At 38.4% G+C, this 22,303-nt stretch overlaps 1 protein-coding gene across 1 annotated transcript in view; it reads right to left on the bottom strand.

Annotated features, from left to right (window-relative positions):
* Window positions 1–22,303, bottom strand: part of LOC128020645 (uncharacterized) — a 66,952-nt gene that overhangs the window by 3,711 nt on the left and 40,938 nt on the right. The window contains exons 4-14 of the mRNA XM_052607258.1: window positions 20,968–21,104; window positions 11,123–11,294; window positions 9,400–9,585; window positions 8,529–8,664; window positions 8,033–8,130; window positions 5,849–5,968; window positions 5,556–5,632; window positions 5,206–5,384; window positions 4,691–4,927; window positions 1,428–1,523; window positions 656–847 (exon numbers count right to left, since the gene is read on the bottom strand). Coding sequence (XP_052463218.1) covers window positions 656–847; window positions 1,428–1,523; window positions 4,691–4,927; window positions 5,206–5,384; window positions 5,556–5,632; window positions 5,849–5,968; window positions 8,033–8,130; window positions 8,529–8,664; window positions 9,400–9,585; window positions 11,123–11,294; window positions 20,968–21,104 — 1,630 coding nt within the window. The remainder of the gene's footprint in view (window positions 1–655; window positions 848–1,427; window positions 1,524–4,690; window positions 4,928–5,205; window positions 5,385–5,555; window positions 5,633–5,848; window positions 5,969–8,032; window positions 8,131–8,528; window positions 8,665–9,399; window positions 9,586–11,122; window positions 11,295–20,967; window positions 21,105–22,303) is intronic.

The raw sequence follows: 22,303 nt of genomic DNA, 5'->3' as shown, positions 1-22,303 counted from the left end.
TGTAAAGTTTGTTGATGTATCCTAACTAAAATAGTGTTGTCAGACCACTATCAGAGCCAAGGAGAATCTGTCTGCTTGCCTTGCACGTCTGAGTTCAATTAGCATATCTTCTCGTTAGTCTGAAATAGAGAGCTGGGAAAGAGCAGACTGACTGTAATTACAGACCCTTGTCATCTCTACACGTCTCTCTTAATAATCCTCATGCCAGTTAACATCTGTGTGAGCTGATTGCAGACCAGCTCCAGAGGAACTGATTGCAACCTCAAAGTCAACTGCCTATAAAAACAGACAGTTCTCTCCCATCCACTGTTGGCAGCGAAGCTCAAGTTAGTGGCATTTATAGCCAGAAATTGCCACTCATACCATTCTAGTCACTAAAGGTTTCTCCCCTGAAAGCAACTCCAGTTGGTTTGCAATGTCATATAAATTGCTAATAATCATTAGCAGATGCTTAATTCTCATATTTAACCACAGTTTCCCTTCCTAAGCAGTGTGGGTAGTGCTGTCACCTCAGATGAACACTAATTACATCAAACATTCCATCAGTTCAGCCCTCGAGCTAATGGTCAGTCAGTTAACTCAGAAAGAACTGCAGTGCCGGTGCTGCTCTGTGATTCTCACGCAGACACATAGGGTGAAAAATAGAGCAGCTAACCAATAGAAATCTCTCTGGCAAAGGCCATGGACACCAGAAGGAGTGGCAGGCCCACAGAAACAAACTTGATGACTTTATCCAATGGCAAATCCAGCTCCAGGTGTCGAATGCGATTGTCCCCGTTACTATCCCTCAGCAGGGCATCAGAGAGCATCGCCTGGGCGGCCTTGCTGGCGATAGACATGCTGGCAACTGTAGACGGCAACAGAAAAGGACAAAGACATTTTTAGGTTAACAGTGTCTTGTTGAATCATCTGTGTTGGTGTCCATATAGACGTTTTACACAAAATATGTCCATTAATGTCAACATGAATGTACTGTATGAGGAACACCTTTTCAAATGCAATTATCAAAGTAAGCCTTCCTTGAAATTAATTAATTCGATAAAACAGTAATTATGTCTTCCTCTAAAGTGGTACTATATATAAGCCCAACATCAGCAACACACGTCGTTGATGTATTTGTGAAATCAATGTGCAAATAAGAACTTAAAAATGAATTTGAATATTAAACATAAAGCGTCCTCTAATCCTCCAGTTCAATGCTACTGACACGGCAAAATATGAAAAGAAAAAAAGTGCAAAACGTGCAAATAAAAACGTTAACCTGTTGTTTACAAATGTACAGTGTGAAAGCTGGAATATACTGTACAGGATTCGTTCCTTCAGGTTGTAAAGTATGAAGCATTGAGGAAAAATTTTGAATGATGCAGGGTCAGAATGTTATAAAAAAAAAAAAATTTAACAAACTTATTATTGTTCAATTACAGTACCTTGTGAATTCCCAGTCCAGTAGAAGTCTGTAAAGTGGATCAATCCAGCAGTAAACTGGTCCTGAGGCCGGAGAGGAGAGGGATGCTGGCGTGGGTCTTAAGTAATGGAGGAGGTCTGAGCAAAATGAGAGGCTGTACTGGGAAGGGTTACATGGTAATTAAAAGGGTTAGAGAGGACTTTTGAGCTTGCTGGGGCAAAGCAGAGAGAGGGAGAGAGGGTGGAGACTGCACTGCAGATCTACTGAACTCCCTAAACGTGCTCATCAGCCCTGTGGCATCAGTCCACTTCAGATGTACCCAGCTATGTGGCTTTTCTCGCCTCTGTCATTTTCCAGGTTATTTATACTCTCCAGCCCAGAACAGCCTTGACTCCAGACAGCATGTACAAGACTACCCCAAACACTGTTATTTCAGATGCATACAGACCTTCACAAAGTTTAGAGCTCCTACAGTGTTATGCTTAACCTATTAATGCATAGAAGATGTTCATTTGAACATAAAGTGTAGCTTGTTTGTAGAAACCTATGCAAAAATTCAGATTAAAGAGTTTGCAATCAGAGTAAACATCCAGAAATCGCCACATTAATTAAATACCTACACTTGACATATCCAGCAAGTTGATTGCTCATAATAAGGTGTTTTATAACATTATTCACCTAAAATATTCACACAAAAAGAAAGAAAAAGAGACATTTGCAACTGTAGTTGCTAGTGACCTTGAATAAGTACAAAAAAAAAAAAAATCCTTGCAGAAAATCAAGTTTCATTTTTTTTCACAGAGCTTTTATAAAATCTAACTTTCCCTTGATGTTATAGTTATTTAGATTACAAAATTATGGCCAGAGTAACATTGTGCTATAGTGAAGTGACGGGTTGCCAGGTATAGTCACCCATACTTGGAAGTTGTGCTCTGCATTTAACCCATCCAAATGCACACACATACACACACACACAGCAGTGAACACACACACCTTTAACACACACCCGGAGTTGTGGGCAGTCATATTGCTGCAGCACCCTGGGAACAGTTTGGGGGTTCAGTGCTTTACTCAAGGGTCTCACATCAGTTGTGGTATTTAGGGGTGGAAGAGAGCACTGGTTATTCACTTCCTCCACGGACAATTGCTGCTAGACCTGAGACCTGAGGTTACAAGTCAGACTATATATATATATATACAGTACAGAACAAAAGTTTGGACACACCTTCTCATTCAAAGAGTTTTCTTTATTTTCATGACTATGAAAATTGTAGAGTTACACTGAAGGCATCAAGGGCTATTTGATCAAGAAGGAGAGTGATGATGACCTGGCCTCCACAGTCACCGGACCTGAACCCAATCGAGATGGTTTAGGGGTGAGCTGGACCGCAGACAGAAGGCAAAAGGTCCAACAAGTGCTAAGCATCTCTCGGGGAACTCCTTCAAGACTGTTGAAGACCATTTCAGGTGACTACCTCGAAGCTCATCAAGAGAATGCCAAGAGTGTGCAAAGCAGAAATCAAAGCAAAAGGTGGCTACTTTGAAGAACCTACAATATGACATATTTTCAGTTGTTTCACACTTTTTTGTTATGTATATAATTCCATATATGTTAATTCATAGTTTTGATGCCTTCAGTGTGAATCTACAATTTTCATAGTCATGAAAATAAAGAAAACTCTTTGAATGAGAAGGTGTGTCCAAACATTTGGTCTGCACTGTACTGTATACTGCATAGCAACACAATATTCCCACACTTTGGATATATTTGTTTGTTTTGCCACAACAAGACATTATTTTTGCTATGTTTATATACTACTATAGTTTTATTAATATCTTGAATTAGCTTTTATTTTTCTAACTTTTTTCTTGTAATTTTCTGGTTTTGATATCTCTATTCATTTTCTGTTTTAATTTAGTGCTTCAACCTACGTTCTGATTTTTTAAATATATATATATATATATATATATATATATATATATATATATATATATATATATATATATATATATATATATATATATATATATATATATAATTTATGTCAGCATATTTTCTATTAAGACATTTTGTTTTATTATTGTTGTAGTTTGAATATAATCATTTAGTAAGAATTCACAGGAATTCATTTGTAGTAGCTGTATATTAGTTTGCAAAATGACACCCAGGTCCACTAGAGTCATATTTTTAATTATCAAAAATGTTCTACTGGAACACAATAGATTATGACAACAATGTATACAAACAAATAATTAAAAAGCTCCCCTCTCATCACTTGCTCTGGAAGAACCATTAAAAAAAAAAAAACAAGAAAAGGAGAATGAGAAACATGTACTTCACAAAGACAAACTGCAATAACATTCAGAAACATCCCGTCTTTTCTAAACATCACATCAGAAACAGGTGATTAAATCTGTAGACACAGTAAGCCGAAAAGCTCTTCACAGTTTTGCTTTTTCGTCCTTCACATAAAATAAAAAGGGGCGTTTCAGGGTGTGATACGCACCTGTGAATATATCATTTTTTTCCTGCAGTGTTCTTCAGTAAACGTCATTTGTAGGTCCTGCGGTTTCGGAAGGTTATGAGAGTTTTTTGTTCCGTACGTGTGAGAAATGCTTGGCACTCTGCGTTGAGGCTCTCGACATGCGTTTGTTTCGAACAAGGCTGATGTTTTTGACTCAACCGGTGAATAGCAGGCATTCAGCAGACAGCATTCTTTGTTGATTGTGCCACTGCCTTCTGACAGTGTCGAAAATAAATATGAAGTGTCTGGGTAAAATGCATCACTATTCAATGTACAAACATTGTGCTGTCAGGCATTTCAGTTGTTTCTTTTTTTAATCTTCAAAGACTGAACAGTTTGTTAATTCTACAAAAAGAAAAAAAGAAAGAAAGAAGCATGCCTAAAACATCCACTCATTGCATGGTTATCAATATGACTGTAAGAGGGTAGACATTACGTCATGCTAAGACACCTGAGAACCAAAGAGACATATTAAACAAAGTAAGGCTTAAATGGATTATATGCATGAGAGTAGCATGAGTGCTTGGCTAACGGGCCAATATACAGTACGTTCTTTTCACAATATTCTATCCTCATCCAGATTCTCACTTTAACATGAATTTTATTCATTCCTCAAGTCCCTAACAGGCCCGGCTTCTTCATTCTCATTGGATGCTCCATGGCACTTAGTGTCCACTGGAAACCTTTCAGGTGGTGTTGAGATGTGTTGTCATGAGGAGCAGTAGGAGTTTTGTCATTTTCGTCGATCTGATCTTTTATTCGAGTCCTTCGTTGTGGTTGAGGCCCAGATCTCTCCGAGACATCTGTCTGCCTGCCTGGCTTTCTTCGTCCTCTTCTTCATCTTCCTCCTCGTCGACTCCCTCCTCTTCCTCCTCTTCGTCGTCCTCCTCCTCTGTGCCGTCCATGGAATCCTCAGTTCCTCCCAGCATGGCTTGCTGCATCACCAGTGTGGCGGAGTCTGAGGACAGAGACTGCAGGCCGTCCATGCCCAGAGAATCTGACAAACATACACACAGAAACACAAATACATATATACTAAATTGCATCTGACAAAAAATGTGTATGATGAAAAAATGTGTCTGACATACACACACACATGCACACGCGTGCGCGCGAATTCTAAATTTGGCTCATATTTTATGAGCTCTGCATCACTGAATCTGTTATTTCCCTGTTTATTACAGTAAAGCTGCTTTGAAACGATCTATATTGTATAAAGCGCTACGTAAAAAAAGGTTAGTTGACTTGACTAGAGAATGCCTTCATATTACTGACTGTCTGAATTGTTTGTGGAGTGGGAACCGTGTGTCTGCAGGACTCCAGCCACAATGGAGTCGGGCCAGAAGCGCTGCGTGGGTCTGTGCTGAGATTTCATCTTCTTGGCTTTGGGAGCGGGGTCAGGATTACTGGCATCCAGCATGGGCTGCAGTATACGCCTGCGGGCATTGATAAACCTTTAAAAGACAGGAGATAGAGGAAAAACCATGCAGATAAGACATCTACCTGGATTTTTTTTTTGCTAGATAACGCTTGCAAATATTAAAGAAGTTTTGTGATTATGTGTGTGGCCATTAGATGGTGCCATTTAGCTGTGAATAAACACTAGTGCAACAATCCGTCCTTACCAGTTGTTCACCTGTAATAAAGTAAGATTTGTTTGTGCTGCAATCTGTCTCTTCTCGTCTTCTGTAGGATACGGATGCTAGAAAACAAAACAAAACAAAAAATAATCATTATAAGGTATTATTTAAATGGTAAACCTTTATTTTAAGTCGTTTTAATGTCCAGGTTTCTCTTTATCTATGCAAGTTCAACTGAAATTAAGAACCAGATGTGATTTAAATGTAGTGCATTTGAAACTCCCCAAGCCTTCCTTTGGTTTGTAGGGTACACATGTAAAACACAACCTTTTTCTCACCATGAGATGCTGGAAGAGCCAGGAACGCATTATGTTCGTGGCATGTTTGGGAAGGACGCCTCTTTTGTTTTTTGATTTCTTGTCATCGGCATCCAAGAGAGAGGACAAGTCCAGGTTCACCTTGGAAGGAAGAGAGATGAGAAAGTGAGCGGGGCGGGGGGAGGAGGAGGGGTAGTTGCCACGGAAACAAAACAGTCACCATTTCTTTGGCAGGGGCAAGAATGCCTTCAGTCACCATAGCAACGCAATGGGAGTAATGATACTTAAAATTAAAGCCAAGGAGGGTACATTTACTGAAGCCTTTCATCAAGTAAAAGAGCTACGGAAAATGCAGTCAATTTTTCTCTTTTCATCAAACTTATTATTATGCTCTGAAGTACGATTAATGTGAGGCGACTGCAAACGCAAAAGAGTTTTAACGGATGCATGCCAAATGAACGATTTTCTTTTGGTTTACGCCATTCTGAGGCTGGCATATTAACATTTCAGAGAAGTTTAAGATGCATAATCTGCGAGGCCTCCGTATGCGAATAAATAAATTAATAAAGGGAAAAAAAAGGAAAAATTAACATTTCCACTTTGAAAATAAGGATAATTAATCTCATGCTACCATTGCCACTGAAAGCCATAAAAAGCAGCAGCTCCCCACTGATTTTACCAGTTTTTTAAATAAATAAATAATAATCAAGCTCTAAAAACAACCTCCTCGTTACATTTGCAGCTGGGTGTCATGTGGTTCTTCCTCATTCCTCTACGCAAACTACACACACACAAAATAACGGGGAGAGTGTGTAAGTGTGTGATTCAGGAAGCAGGGTGAATTAATTGGAGGCTTCATGCAGGGGTATTATTACTGAAAGCTTGTCAGAGATGTAGCTACGGGCGGAACTCTATTCCCAGCCTGTGTGTAGTGAAGCCCCTCGGCCAAGAGTCGGGTAATCCACACAGGCTCCAGCTGTCTATCAAACCCCAACTCACTCATAGTTGATGGCATTAAAATAAAAAGTAAGAGTTGTAGAATTCCTAAATAACTTATAATATGTCTACACTTGAAGTGAACAGACACATCATGATTTAAAAACCACACGGCAAGGGTTTATGTGGAATTTCAGCTCGGGGTTTTCTAACAAATATACCAATCAGCTTTAACTTTGAATTCATCAAAAAAAAAAAAAAAAAGAGGAACAAATATATAATTGTAAATAAATTGTATCACTTTACTATATCATTTAAAAAAATCAACTGAAAAGAATTGTAATGAAACATGTACATAAATATATAGAAAATGTGTGTGTGTGTATATATATATATATATATATATATATATATATATATATATATATATATATATATATATATATATATATAGATATATATAGATATATATAGATATATATATATAATAAATTATTTAACAATAAATAAAAGATTTATGTAAATTATTGTAACAGAAATTAAAATTTAGAATAGAGAAGAAAAAAAATCATAATCTTAAGTAAAAGCATTCTGACATAAATTGTTGCATTCACTTAATGGGGCAATTAATGTAAGAATGGATTTATTAATGAATTACACAGAAATTTGCTCTGCTTGTGCTTCATGAATAAAGGCTGATGCAGCTCTAAATGAATAGGCCTCAAAAAGAGTTATCATTTATTCTAGGCATCAAAACATATAAAACTGAGTGTCTAAAGCCGAGGAAATTAATAACAAATAATATTTATGTCCTACGCATATTTTAGAAATCAATACTTTTATATATTTAATATAGACAGGAAAGTGGATGGAATAGCATGTCAGAAAACATATTTCGCTTCTTTGCAACAGCAGCAATTCAGTGTTGGAGACGTGGTGCAGTAGTCTAGAAATAAGTGAAGTGAAAGTGACATACAGCCAAGTATGCTGACCCATACTCAGAATTCATGCTCTGCATTTAACCCATCCAAAGTGCACACACACTGTGAACGGGCAGACATTTATGCTGTGGGGGTTCAGTGCCTTGCTCAAGGGCACCTCAGTCTTGGAATTGCAGGCCAAGATTTGAACCCACAACCTTAGGTTTAGGGATCAAACTTTCTAACCACTAGGCCATTACTTCCCCAACTCAACAGAATTCTACAGCTTCAATAGTTGTGAGGATACAGCACTGAGAGCACGTGTTGTCTGTCGAGCAGCTGCTCTCACCTGATTGTTTTGGATTTGGATGGTTCCCTGTGGTAACCCCTGGGTCAACACCTGCCCCTGTGAGGTAACCATTGTCACCGGTTGATACAGCGTCCCACCTGTGGGAATCAGTCACAGACACAGGAGCGTGGTTAACACAGACTTTCCCTGCATGTCACAAAACAAACCATTTCACCTCTCTTTCACCGCGCCAAAATACAACTAAAGGGCATTCGGAGCTGCTCAAGAGGAGAACAAGGTGTTCTTGTTTTGCTGCTAATTAGCTTGATATGACAGTAACTATCTGTTTTTATTCACAATATGAATGCACTGTTCTGTGGGAGACCGCTGTAAAGAAAGAAATTAGCAAAGAAAGATAAATGTAGATAATGTGCTTTACATGGATGTCCGTATTGGCTTCCACCAGATGTCACGAATTTGGAAAGGAAAGCTGTTCTGAGAGCTGAGATCTATGAATTTAAAGCAAGCAAAAGGGACTGATGATTATCCTCCTCACCTGAGACCACCTGAGAGTTGATAGTGGTCATGGCAACATTGTTCTGTTGCAGTGAACCGGCAGGGACCACAATCCCAGAGGGGGTTACCGTGCTGGAGACAGAGGTGAGCGATGGGGATGTGCTCTGAAGCAGATCCTACAAGAGGAAGACGAAGCAATGGTTGTTGTCCACATTTTACATAATCTTTTGAACGATAATGTACCGTATTTTCCGGACTATAAGTCGCACGTTTTTTCATAGTTTGGCTGGTTCTGCGACTTATAGTCAGGTGCGACTTATTTATCAAAATTAATTTGACATGAACCGAGAGAAATGAACCAAGAGAAAAAACATTACCGTCTACAGCCGCGAGAGGGCGCTCTATGCTGCTCAGTGCTCTTGTAGTCTATCACTGAGCAGCATAGAGCGCCCTCTCGTGGCTGGAGATGGTAATGTTTTGTCTTGGTTCTTGGTTCTAGATAAATGCGACTTATAGTCCAGTGCGACTTATATATGTTTTTTTCCTCATCATGACGTATTTTTGGACTGATGCGACTTATACTCAGGTGCGACTTATTGTCCGAAAAATAGGGTATATGTGACTAATTCTGACTAATTTGCTGGGCATTTTAATTGAATTACAATCGACTGACTGCTCTAGATAAAACATCCAAAAGTGTGTACTTTTAAGTCCTCTCACGCAGAGGTCAGTAAAGTTCAGAAGGAACAGCGAGGGCAAGCCAGATGTGACCTTTTGCATCCCCAGGAGAAGAGCTTGTGTTCATGCAAGTGTAAATGTTACTGGTGTGATTGTGTGTGCATTCATATGACACCGTGTTTGTGTGTTAGGAACAACCTTTAGCCATTAGACTTGATGTATTTGTGAGTCACCTGCTGCAGGCCGAGGTTGGTCTGTGATGGTGAATACGGGCCGCCCAGGTCATTCCGGAGCAAATTGTCACTGTGCATCTTGGTCTTGAGGCAGGTGATGTAACGGTTGCAGAAGTCTTTACAGAGCTCGTTCACCTTCTCCAGCTCCAGCAGGTGGATCCGCAACACCTGGATCGCCTTCACCATCTGCATCAACACAAATTAAATCCGTTAATGACAAATTCTTCTAAACCAGTTATTTTAGTATTATTTATGTATGATAGTATTTATGCCTATTTTGAATATTTACAGTTTTCATTTTAGATTTAAGAATTTTTATGTGCTTTTGTCTTTTTAATCATTTATATATATATATATATATATATATATATATATATATATATATATATATATATATATATATATATATATATATATATATATATATATATATATATATATATATATATATATATATATATATATAGCTTCAGTTTAGCTTTTATTATTTCAGTTTTTAAGTTTTATTTCTTCTATTTATATTTCATTTTATTTCAGCTTTATTTTAATTTCCAGAAATACAAGAAAAACAATGTCATTGTTTCAGGTAATATATATTTTTAAATATATTATTTTACATTATTTATTTATTTGTTATTCCTCAAACTAAGCTATAATATGAATTTTGAAGACCTATATACTGTATTGTGCATCTTTTTTATTATTCACTGTTAGATAAATAGCAATCGGAAAAAGATTATATTTTATGGATCTGAAACTGCATTAGTGTGATTACATTTTTTAAATAAAATGTATTTTAAGTGAATTATTCCTTTAAATAAAGTACAATCACTTTACTAAAAAGAAAAGGAGAGGTGTTTTTTTCATTTTCTTTTTTCCCCCAAATTTTTCGAGGTTACCTAGCCAGCCCTCTCTGCCACTGTTTGCCTAGTTGCATTGTTTAATGCTACAAACATTATCGGGTTCTGTTAATACAGTTGGACGAGACTGAACTTCCCATTCCAACTACCAATTCAAACAGTCACCCGCCAAAGTCAGAACTCAAGGACGACCAAATGGGCTAAAAATGCTTTGCCAAGGAGGAGATAAATCTGCCAATTACTGCAGCTCGTTTAATCAGGGCTCAGTGCCATCTTTCTGAGGCGAGAACGAAGCGCAGCGCGGGCGTTATAACTGTCCCGGTGAAGAGTTAGAGAACAGAAGACCTGTGTGTGACCAGTGTTTTCGTAAAGCACACAGATGCAGAGTTAATTGACTGAGCAGCGCTAGTCGGCCGAGCGCCCCGGTAATGATGAACAGTGACCTTTTTTCTCCTCCTTCCCTTAATTTCTAATTACTGTTAACTGTCTTGCAGGGCACAGAAGAGGAGAGATGATGAATATGAGGGGGAGAGTTAAAAGAAATGAGAACATAAGAGGGGGGAAAAGAGCTATAGAAAAGAGGTGGGCGAGTGTCATTGTGACTAATACTTCTGACTATTTGTTTTCAATAAAATGTTATTTAATGTCATATTTTTAGTGTGTTTTAATGATATTTAAATAATTCAAGTACTTCATAAGATGTATAAAGCACAAATATGCCAGCAGAGGGCAGTGCAGATGTGAAATTTAGATATAAAAGAAGTAAACAGGGGTTTTAAGGGCAGGTCAAAGAGCTGAAATTAGAAGAAGAACGGCAAGTGATACAAATAGCAAGAATCAACAAGAGCCTGATGAGCGCTTACCAGGTTGTCTAGTTCTGGGTCCTCGCTGAAGAAAGGCTTGTGGTCCTGCTCTTGCTGGTGGACGAAGTTCTCGATGTCAACGTCAAAGCTGGCGGAGGTGATGCATTCTGATCCCTGCGTGGCTTGTTCACACTTCTCGAACAGCAACGCCAGAAGAGGAAAAAGAGGATGCCTGCAGGACACAGAAAGAGATGGCAAGCTATTATTATTTTTATACTATGCAGAATGTAAAAAGTCTCGAATTACTTGCCAAAATGAGAGCTGTACGACTACAGCACGCTGTGTGAATTACAGAATCCCATAATGCCATGCGCTTGACCTATCCTTTCATTTTAAAATAACGGAATCAAGCCAGAAGCAAACTCAAGTTGTTGTTTTTTCTTACATTCCCTGTTGACTCATTAATTGATCAAACTGCAATTTTTTTTATATACAAAATTGGATTAAAAATTAAAAATAATTATTTACTTCCATAGAGATAAACAGATTTCTATACTCAATAGACACAATTCAACACTGTATAATACTACTTTTTGAAACATACACTGCTTTTACATTGATACAAACAATTCTATTCCTGACCAGATTCAGATTTCTGCTGTTTAACTTTATATTCATGAAAGAAACCTGAAAAAAGTACAATAGTTTCAACAAACATATTAAGCAGCACAACAGTTTTCAACACTGCTAATAATAATGGTATCACTTTAGTATAGGGTCCAATTCTCACTAATAACTAGTTGCTTATTAGCATGCCTATTATTAACATATTGGTTGTTTATTAGTGCTTATAAAGTACATATAATACATGACATCCATAATTCTACCCTATACCCTAAACTTAACAACTACATTATAAACTATTAATAAGCAGCACATTAGGAATTAACTGAGGCAAAAGTAATAGTTAAAGGTTAATTGATAATGAGAATTGGACCTTAAAATAAAGTGTGACCATAATGATAAATATTTTTTGAGAACCAAATCAGCATTTTGGAAAGATTTTATGTGACACTGAAGACTGGAGTAATGGCTCCTGAAAATTCAGCTTTTAAAGTATATTAAAATAGAACACACTTATTTTAAACTGTAATGTTTCACATGTTCTGTAGAGTATTCTACAGTATGCAATAAGCAGTATACCAGTATATAATAAGTTAACCAGAAAATAATAAGTATCTTCGCTTCAGGGAAGGACAGATGACAATACCCAGCAGCTGAATATATAATATGTCATCTTCGTCTGATTTCAGGCATAAGCTCCGTCTAAAGGTTTCTTTTAGCAAGTTGACATTTGTCATGTTAACAGCATTAACATTTCCTGTATCGTCAGAGAATGAATATGTTTGCACTGGTTTAAGTCTGTCTAGAGAGAGGCTTCTGCAGAAGAGCAGACCTAATGAAAGCTAAAATTCACTCAGCTCAGACTTTTGAAAGCTAAGCCTAGACGGACATGCAGACCTCTGATTAAATTAATAAGAAAACAACATCACCACAAATCATTAAGGGTCATGCTTTTTAATTAAGGACTTCGTCCTGTCCTATCATAATGCATTATATCCAGACACTACCAAAACTAAGGAGCAGTAAGATCATAAATTAAAATATTGGGGGAATAATCATGCTGACAGATTACACTCAGACAATCATTCTGTTGCGGAATTGCACAATAAAGATGGTTGTTTAGAAGTGGTTTGGTTCCCATTTGATGCTGTCATTGTAGTGATCCTGATTGCATTTATGCCATATAAATCTCACTGTGTTTTGGAACAATCTTTCCACCTTGAAAAACATAAGTCATATTATTTGTATATATGTGTATACGTTTTTAGTAATAAGATTTTCAGGTTGTTAAAAAAAGTATCTTTATGCTTACCAAGGCTGCATTTATTTAAGTGAAAAATACAGTACAAACAGTAATATTGTTTCATTTGAATATGTTTTTAAAAGCCATTACTCCAGTACACAGTGTCACATGATCCTTTAGAAATTATTCTAACATGCTAATACGGTGTTTATTATCAATGTAAACAGTTGTGGTGCTTTAAGTATAGCATTGAAACAATTATTTGAAATATTTTGTAAGAATGTAAGAGTTGTTACTGTCACTTTTGATCAATTTAATGTGTCCTTGGTGAAAAGTGTGGGAAAAAAAGTATAGACAAATCTTGACCCCCAACTTTCGAATGGTAGCGTATGTTTCTTTAATCACAAATAATAATTCCTGATTCATTTTGAATATGTTCAACGAATGAGAGAATCAGCTGCAAACACTGAATAACTCACTGAATGAGGGAATCTGAAAAAAAAAAAACTTAATACCTTTCTGAAGTCTTCTTAATTGAAACAAGATCCTGTACATAAGAGTCATTCGTTCCACAAATTTGACATATTAGCTTGTGCTTTGTTTGTTGTTGCATGCAAGAAACACTGTCAGAATAGTAACCTATCCGATCCTATGTGTGTCCCTGTGTATATGCATTGTTTTTTTCCTTGCGGATCATGTTTGAGAGACTGAGAGAGGCTCTGAGACTGGGTGAGGGGCCCAGGCTCTTGCTGTAACTCACCACTCTCATTTGCAGCCTTTAATAGCTGGCTATATTAGACTCTAATCTGCCTGATCCCAATTTAATGCCGCTCTCTCCAGCTGACATGACAGGAATACTAAACAGGATCGCAGTGCTGAGCAGCGAGGCGATCAGAGCTCCCTCCGGGCTCGTCCCGCTCCCCTCTGCAGTGCCAGCCCCTCTTCCTCTCTCCCCTCCCCAGTCACACTAAATCCTGGAGGGCATGGCTGGGTTATCTCTCCCCTTCTCTCTCTTTGCAGGCCTGGATCATAACCCGGACACAGCCCTAAAGGCCCAAAGCCAAAGGATGCTATCAATTTAGCTCTCCGAGGATTTAGCAAGTAGGCTGCGGAACAAACTACCCAGAAATTAGAGTATAAAAATCGAATTGGAAAGTTAAGCCACAAGGTACAGGTTCATCCGAACACACACATTACCTGGAGCGAGTCTAGTGATGCTACATTATCTTCATGAGGAGGTTATATTTCATAAAATTCATCTGCAGCAGAAACTATGTGCGTTTTTTTGGAAACTTCGGTCATGTCTTGCATACAGATGCAATGATGGACATGAACCAGCTCTTATTCTGAACATAACATTTCTGATTGCCTTATCTCAGACAACATGCCAATCGCAGTAAAATCTCTGCTACTAAAGATGGCCAGAACACTTGCAAGCAGTTACCCTCTAAACTAATTGCCGCAGTTGTTTCAAAGGCTAAATGAGGTTGGAAAAACTCTTAAATCTAATCTGATCTCTCTGAGCAACTCCAGACTTTTACATCTCTTTATCTACACTTTCTGGATGAGGTCGTGTGACGTAAAGTGCTGAGCTAATCGGTTAATCTTACAAAACGGGCTGGTTTAAACAAAACACTTAATGCTATTTGTCTTTAACCTTTAGTTATCATCTCTCAACTCTTTCGGGAAAGACTATCCAGACTGCCATCCCTCAAAAGGGAAAGTGTGGGCTCATATAATTGTAAGCAGAGGGGCCATTAAAAGGACTTTTACATTTGTTACAGTTGTTATGAAGTACTGATGTCATGACATGTGTACAAACTAGTGTACTAGTGTAATTCAAATCGCAAACAAATAATTCCTAAGAGCAGGTTCTCGCAATGAATACAGTTTGGTTCTGATTGACTTCCATTGTATGGACTGAAATACAATGGAAGTTAATGGAAATGTAATTTAATCATGACATCATTTTTTTCCTACATTTTCTTTTTGCGGACTAAACGAAAAACAAACTTTTGTAGTTCAATTCGCAAACAAATTATCTGTATGAGTAGGTTCTTGATGTGAATTGGTCTCACAAACTCACAAACTCCAGTTGTCAAACTCAATCTACTGTATGGTAACCAAATTCCCATCCGGCTCACTTACTGAACTGCATTTCAACATCAAAACAAACAAAGAACTGTGTACTTCAGCTTGTAGAAAAAATGGAAATTTAAATTATGAATGATAAGGTTTTAAAAACAAAAACACTAGTGGTCCAATTCGCGGGTTCTTTCAATTAAATGAGTTATTAATTAAGATTTACAAACACGAGACTTAAAATAACCAATTATGTATTAAACTTAAGGTAAAAAAAAAAAAAAGACAAAATTTTGAATGTGTAAAATTATGAATAAAAAAGGTTTTAAAAGCATCCTGGAAGCACTACATTTAAATAATCAGTTTACAATGGTAATCCTGTACTTTACATTGATACATTCATCTCATCTAACACTGAGAGATGCTCCTGAAACCACATGAGGTTCCTAGAGCTGGTAAGATGCCAGAACAGCGGGACCTTATCTGCAGTGCAGAGGTCTCAGGACGGAGGGAGCTAGAGAACTATTAACCCATAAAAGTGTCATTTACTGAGATAAGAGTCAGCAGAACTGATCCAGCGAACAAATAAAGTCAAACATGGCGTTTTTTATTTCCCTTCGACCAATACCAGGTTTCAATAATGCCAGCTAATGAAAAACTTAACATAATTGGGTGTACCTGTTTTTTGGTTTCAGGCTGAATTTGTCATGAATATTTCAGTGTAGTGGTATCAAGCAAATAAATAAATCTTTTCAGAGAAAATGAAAAGCACATCAAAGCAATACCGAGTCCAAAAATAAAGCTGGACTTATTTTCATGCTTGCTCTAGCTGCATTTGTTGTGGTAGCGTGGTGGGCAACCCACGGGCTGCTGGGGAGATGGGGGTGTGCTCTCTGTGTGCTCACCCGGTATGTTTGCCATCCTAATCAGGGCGAGCCAGTGGCTGCTGCCTTTATTAAACCCGGTCTGGGGTGCCCTCACGCTGAGAGTGCTCACATATACACACACATGAACACACACTCCCTCCTCCAGGCTACATGTCTGGAGCTCAACCTTAACGGGGGCGAGCAAGCACACACACACACACACACACACACACACACACACATCACCACTCGCCATCAGGGTTTATATGGGACCCCTACTGCTGCATTTCAATGAGTGGCGGTGCTCTTTTTCAACGCTGTTTTACTGCTCTCTCCTACACCTGTGTGGTAAAGGCTAGCTGTGGCCTGTTGTCATACACTGCCGGCTCTTATCATTGGACCACAGGTATGAATTTAAAGATTAAATACAGAGATGCCACATTAAAGCAATCAAAAATAATAATAAAAAATTAACTGCTACGGTGTTCAAATTGGTTTGTGTTGCTATGTAGTTGCTAGGGTGTACCGCGTAGTTTCTTGGGCATTGGTATGTAGTTGTCAGGGTGTTGCTATATGGTTGGTAAGTGGTTCTGAATTTTTTTTTAAGTGTTTCTATCAGAGTATGCGAGCGGAGTGGAGCGGAAACAATTTCCCCTCCGCGCTCCGAGCATTTAATAATCACTCCTCTCCAGTAGCCAGGATGTTGTTGCTTTATGGTTGCTAGAGGGTTCTGACTAGTTTTTCTACTGTTGCTATATAGTTATTAGGATATTTTGTTTTGTTGCTAAGCCATTATTACTGCATGTGGTAGCTAGACTGATCTTGGTGGTTTGTAGGGTGTTGCTATGTGGTTGCTAGGGCATTCTGGGTAGTATCTAAGAAATTGGTATGTGGTTGCCAGGATGTTGCTATAATGTAACTAAAGTGTCCTGAGTAGAGCATTGCTATGCAACTGTTAGGTTGTTTTGCATGGTTGCTAGGGCTCTGCTACTGTATAGCCCCTTTCACAGTGAGATTCCAATTAATACACGGGTAATGTGTCCCGGCAACTGTTCCCGGATAGTTCGATTTTGGTTCATTCACACTGCCAGTGATTTCCCGGAATCTGTGCATGCATTCACACACAACCTGTAAAGGTCCCGTAATGACACGTGACATCAGGATGAGACACGTAATGTATCACGTTAACGTTCATTTAAACTGGTGAATGATCTCAGCTTCAGCACGGATAGTGAGGAACTACCTGATCTTTGCTTCATTACACTTTGCACACATTTTTTCATTGTAAACGTTGATCTGCCTTCAAAACACCCTGTAAAAGAATCGCACGATAACGTGTGTCACTACGACACACCCTTTATGGCATTGGTTCTGGCTTTTGTTCACAGAGCGCTCGCTCCTGGACTGAACCCGGCAATGTTACTAGTTCCCAAACCCGGGATCTGTTCGCATTCACACAGAATACAATCCGCCAATTTTCCGGGTCAAACGTGGAATGTGAAAGGGGCTTATGTGATTGCTAGGATAGTATGGGTGATTTGTAAAGTGTTGCTATGTGGCTGCTAGGTTGTTTTGGGTGTTTTCAGAGTGTTGCTACTGCATCAAAGTTTCTAAGTGTTTACTATGGTGTTCTGAGTTGTTGCTAGGGTGTTGGTATGTGTTTGCCAGTGTGTTGTTATATGTTGTTATGGTTCTCAGTATTTCAGTGGTTGGGCTAAGGTATTTTGTTTGGTTTCTAGGACACTGATATTGCATGAATTTGTAAAATGTTGTTATGTGGTTGCTAGGGTGTTTAGTCTGTTTGTTTGTTTTATAGTGCTGATATCAACCTGGTGGTATTGCTACTGTATAGTTGCTGGGCTGGTCAGGGTGTTTTTTTATTTAGATCATTCCTATGTGGTTGCTAAGGTGTTCTAGGTGGTTGCTAAGTCTCTATGAAATAATGTTCAAAGGTTATAGGGATTTGTGCAATGTGCAATAAAACTGCCTTAGCAAACACAGCTAAAACGTATTAGATTCATTCACAGACTTGTGTAGCTTCTGCTAACATGAACACACACATTCAATCTTCAGAAAGTCAGTCTGTGAAGTTCAGAACACTCTGCACCCTGGAGACACAAGCCAGGATGAAACAGAATAAAACTTGACGTCTACAGTTTTAAATTGAGGAACAAAATCTTACTCGGATATAAATGTGCCCTTAGAGATTTCCTGAGATACTTTGAGTACTATTTGCCATAATCTGCCAGTAACAATGTCAAATATACATCCTTTAGCCTGAAAATCATGATCAGGACTGACTCGCTCTCAGGATGAATCTATGGCTCAGATAAGATGCATTCTGTATGGTATAGAAATCTCAGCACCATTACTAAGAAAAAGAGAATCGTTAAGATGTTGGGCACCAAATGACTGCGAGAGCTTCCCAACAGCGAATGTAAACAGAATTTATGGAGCATTACACCGGGTGGGGAGAACTGGCTCACTATTTCCTCTCTGGCTGTCAAATTAAAAGCACTCCTGTTGGGACTGATATGCGCTGCTGCCTCTGCTGGGTCTACTAAAGCTGTTCTCTAACTCCTTGCTTTCCTTTTCTTCTTTTCTGTTTCGTATTCCATCTTTCTCTATCTCTCTCTTCCATCAGTCCAAGACACTTCTGATCCACTGGAGCTCAATGAAGACAGCATGACTGTGCACCATGAGACTGAAATCCAGTATCAATGCAAATCCACTCAGCATCCACCAATCTGAGTCACTGCGAGAAGGGAAAAAGACACATATAAACCCCATTCAGACATTTCAGTACCCTAATATAACCAAACCTATGGGGGTCTGAACACTACACATAAACACAAATACCTCAAAAGATGGAGGCTAAGAGGTGCAAAGCATCAGGATAAAATTAGGTACACACAAAATTTGAAGGATGTAATATGGATTACAATGGACACAAAGCATGAATATATTGATTATATTTGTTTGTGAAAGTCTAATGAAGGACTGCAAAATATGTTAAAAGCCTGGTTTTATATGCATATGCCTAGTTTCTTTAAACTCTACCCACCTGAGTTTCTTTTCCATGTCACTCTTATCATTGTGGAATAGTGCTGAATTTTACACCCTCAGGAACTTCTTCGGATACATATTACAATTTCATCTCCTGGATGCTGGATTTTATTGGACCTAATTTTGGATATGTCACAAGTACCCCACAGGAAAGAGACCCCCTGCCACGCTTGTAATAAGAAGAGAAGCTCTCGGATGCTTTAAAAGAGAGTGTAGTTTCTCATTAAGATAATTACTATATCGCACATTTATTCCACTGTTAATAATTAAGCAACACACACCAGAGCAGAGACTCCATAACTCAAACTCGCAGTACCAGCAATTAGCGAAACGAAAGGTGCAGAAATAAACACCAACCTGCCAAGCTGAATCAAAACAGTACATGAGGATGCACTATAAACAGATACACAAAAAAAATCTGCTCTGTTAAATACCCACAGTAGTTTCAGAGCCAAGATATCATGTTGCTTTTTTCGCAAAATAAATTCAGAGCAATCATACTGTTAAAAAATACACACTCATATGAAAAATATGGGGTGGGGAAGAAATTATAATGTTCAGCAAAGTTACATGCAGTATACTTAAATTGCATACTAAATTGTATAATTGGATATTTGCACTTAAATTGCATTAGACACTTGACAATACAAGATGTCAGGGCTTATACAAATCTCTTTTGTTTCTACCTCACCAGTGCACTTTCATTGTGCCGGTGTGCGTTTGGATGAGAATCGGAACAAGTTGAATATTTAGAGCACTTAAGCTGTGTCATGTAGGATAAAACCAGAAAGCTGTGTGTCTGTCAGAGAGAGAGAAGAGGTTGTGAGATGTATAAGTGAGAAGCTGAGTCTGTGCTTGAGTATATGTGACTAGGAACGATGGGGAAGTAGGAGCAAACACTGTGTGTGTGTGTATACGTAGTGTGAATGTAGGCTGAGTCTAGGCTTTTTTTCACACCGCCTGCAGGCCGCCTCCGGCTGGCTGCTCACATCAAAGGCAGCTTTCTCTCTCTGAGGAGCTAGGAGACTGAGCCCGAGGCCTGCCCAGGTCTTCACAGACCTGCCTCCGGGGTTAGCGTGAAACCACGTGCCTCTGCAACGCCGCCGTGAGACAACGCTAATCACAGCCAGCACTGCAGCCGGTCGAACGAGCCCTCACGGCAAGACAAGAACTGCCAATGCTATGATATGCATGCAGCCCGCAAACAGCCTGCGCTGTAATCAACCGGGGAGGGGAGGTTTGGGAATGAGGCTTTAAGTATTTAAAGTGTCAGTGTGCCATGTTTTATTTATTTCATGAATAAACGAGGAAAATATGACTTATGCAGGCATGTTGCTATCCAAATCAAGCCTCTAGACTGTATGCTTGTATTTAGATCAATATGTTATGAGGGCTTCAAATAACTATGAAACTGCATTATTTATATCTGATGGAACAATGGTGTACAGGTACCTATATAATATTCACTGGGGAAAAAAATAACTCAAATAAAGGAACACAAAACTTTGGCATACATAAACACTACAGTTACAAAAGTTTGGAGTCAGTACAATTTTTCATTTATTTTTGAAAGAAAGAATATATTAAAACAGAAAACACAGAAAACAGCTATTATAAATTGTAACATATATATATATATATATATACATATATATATATATATATATATATATATATATATATATATATGTGTGTGTGTGTGTGTGTGTGTGTGTATATATATATATATATATGTGTGTGTGTGTGTGTGTGTGTGTGTACTGTTTTACTGTATTTTTGTAGTCTTACTGATCCTTAACTTGAATGGTAATGTTTGTTTGTTTATACTTCTTCAGTAAGCAAACACCTACTGTAGCACTGCCCTAGTGACCAACCAGAACACCTTAGCAACCACACAGCTACCTTGCATCATGTTTTGCATTTGTCATCACAGAAGCTCCCATTTTCTTTAGAGAACATACAAATCTACATTTACTTATAAATGATGTCCTTAATAAGAGGCTGCATTGCTGCATAATACTCACCTGTAAACGGCTCGTTTATCTGACTCCAGCTGGGCTTGGGGGTCAAGGGTCACGCTGACCTGTGTGGCCCCGGCTGCTGAGGCTGCAGAGAGGTGGACATGCTGGGCCTTTGAGTTTTGCTGCGTAGTGCCTGTCATCTGAAGAAATACAGAATAAAAAAAAATAACTGCAGATGTGCAAATTCTCTTTTTAAAAAATCTAACTCATTAAGTTTCCTTCTCGAGATTTATGGAATTATATTTTAAAGTGCCCCTATTATGCCATTTTGAATATTGCCTTTTATGAAGTGCGTAATTTAGCTGTATGTGAATGTAAAGTTGCAAAGCTGAAAGGTCGAGAAGACACTGTGTCCTATGCTTTGAAAGTACATTTTGTTTTATTTTCAATTCAGAAAAATGAGGCTGCAAAGAATCAGAGATTAAAAATCATTTTTTCACACTGTACCACAAGAGTACAACCCCATTCTTTTTGTGTGTTACTCTCCTTTTATTGACGACTGAGAAACTGATTCTCTCATCTCTGGGAATTCAGCGTGAGATTCACAAAAAGCTTGCATGAATGTAAACTTATTGTAGGAGACACCCAAAACAATATTAGGAACCTTAAAAATGGTATGAAAGGGAAACTTTAAATGCAAAAATAATTCCTGAAAAAGATAAGGTAAATAGCGTGTTTGGAGAATGTGCAACCCATTCTGCTTTTATCCCTCTGTGCTGGTGAGCCAAAGATGCTGTTCAAGATCATCTCGCTCAGGTGCATTATTTGTGGCTCACAGCCAGCCACTGTTGTCTTATCAAATTTAATTTATGAACGCCTCACTTTTGTGTTTTTCTTATGGGTTACAGTACTTTTTTCACTAAATGAACAGAAAAGTGACATGGTTTGTTATCTTGTCCGCAAAGGAGGGAAAACAGCACACGTCCGGATAAAGTTCTAGAAAAACTTGAGGGAAAAGCTAGCCAGGAAACATTTTTTTTTTTTCCCCACAGCATTCATATTCAAGAAGTCACTTCCAATGTCTCTGCATTCTCTCGGTTTGTCTTGACAATGCAAGACAATGTAACATATGGTCTCATTAAACTCCAGAATCTAAATTGAGACACTTGACCCCTAATACTTTACGCAGGTCACCTTCTGCAGGAAAATGTTCCACCTAGTCATCAAATAAAACTCCGGCAGTCGAGGTGGGCAGAGGTCTTGCCCTTTAGCAATTGAAACATTGACAAGATGAACAAATACCCTGTTTAGGATGCATTAGTGGGAGAGAGAGTAGTATTTATTTGTTGTCTACTCTTCCCCATCTCTCCTGCCCTGTTTTTCTCTCTTGTGATGCAGC

Source organism: Carassius gibelio, chromosome A10 (assembly GCF_023724105.1).
Source record: "Carassius gibelio isolate Cgi1373 ecotype wild population from Czech Republic chromosome A10, carGib1.2-hapl.c, whole genome shotgun sequence".
Lineage (NCBI taxonomy): Eukaryota > Metazoa > Chordata > Actinopteri > Cypriniformes > Cyprinidae > Carassius > Carassius gibelio.
This window is presented reverse-complemented; position numbering and strand designations above follow the sequence as displayed.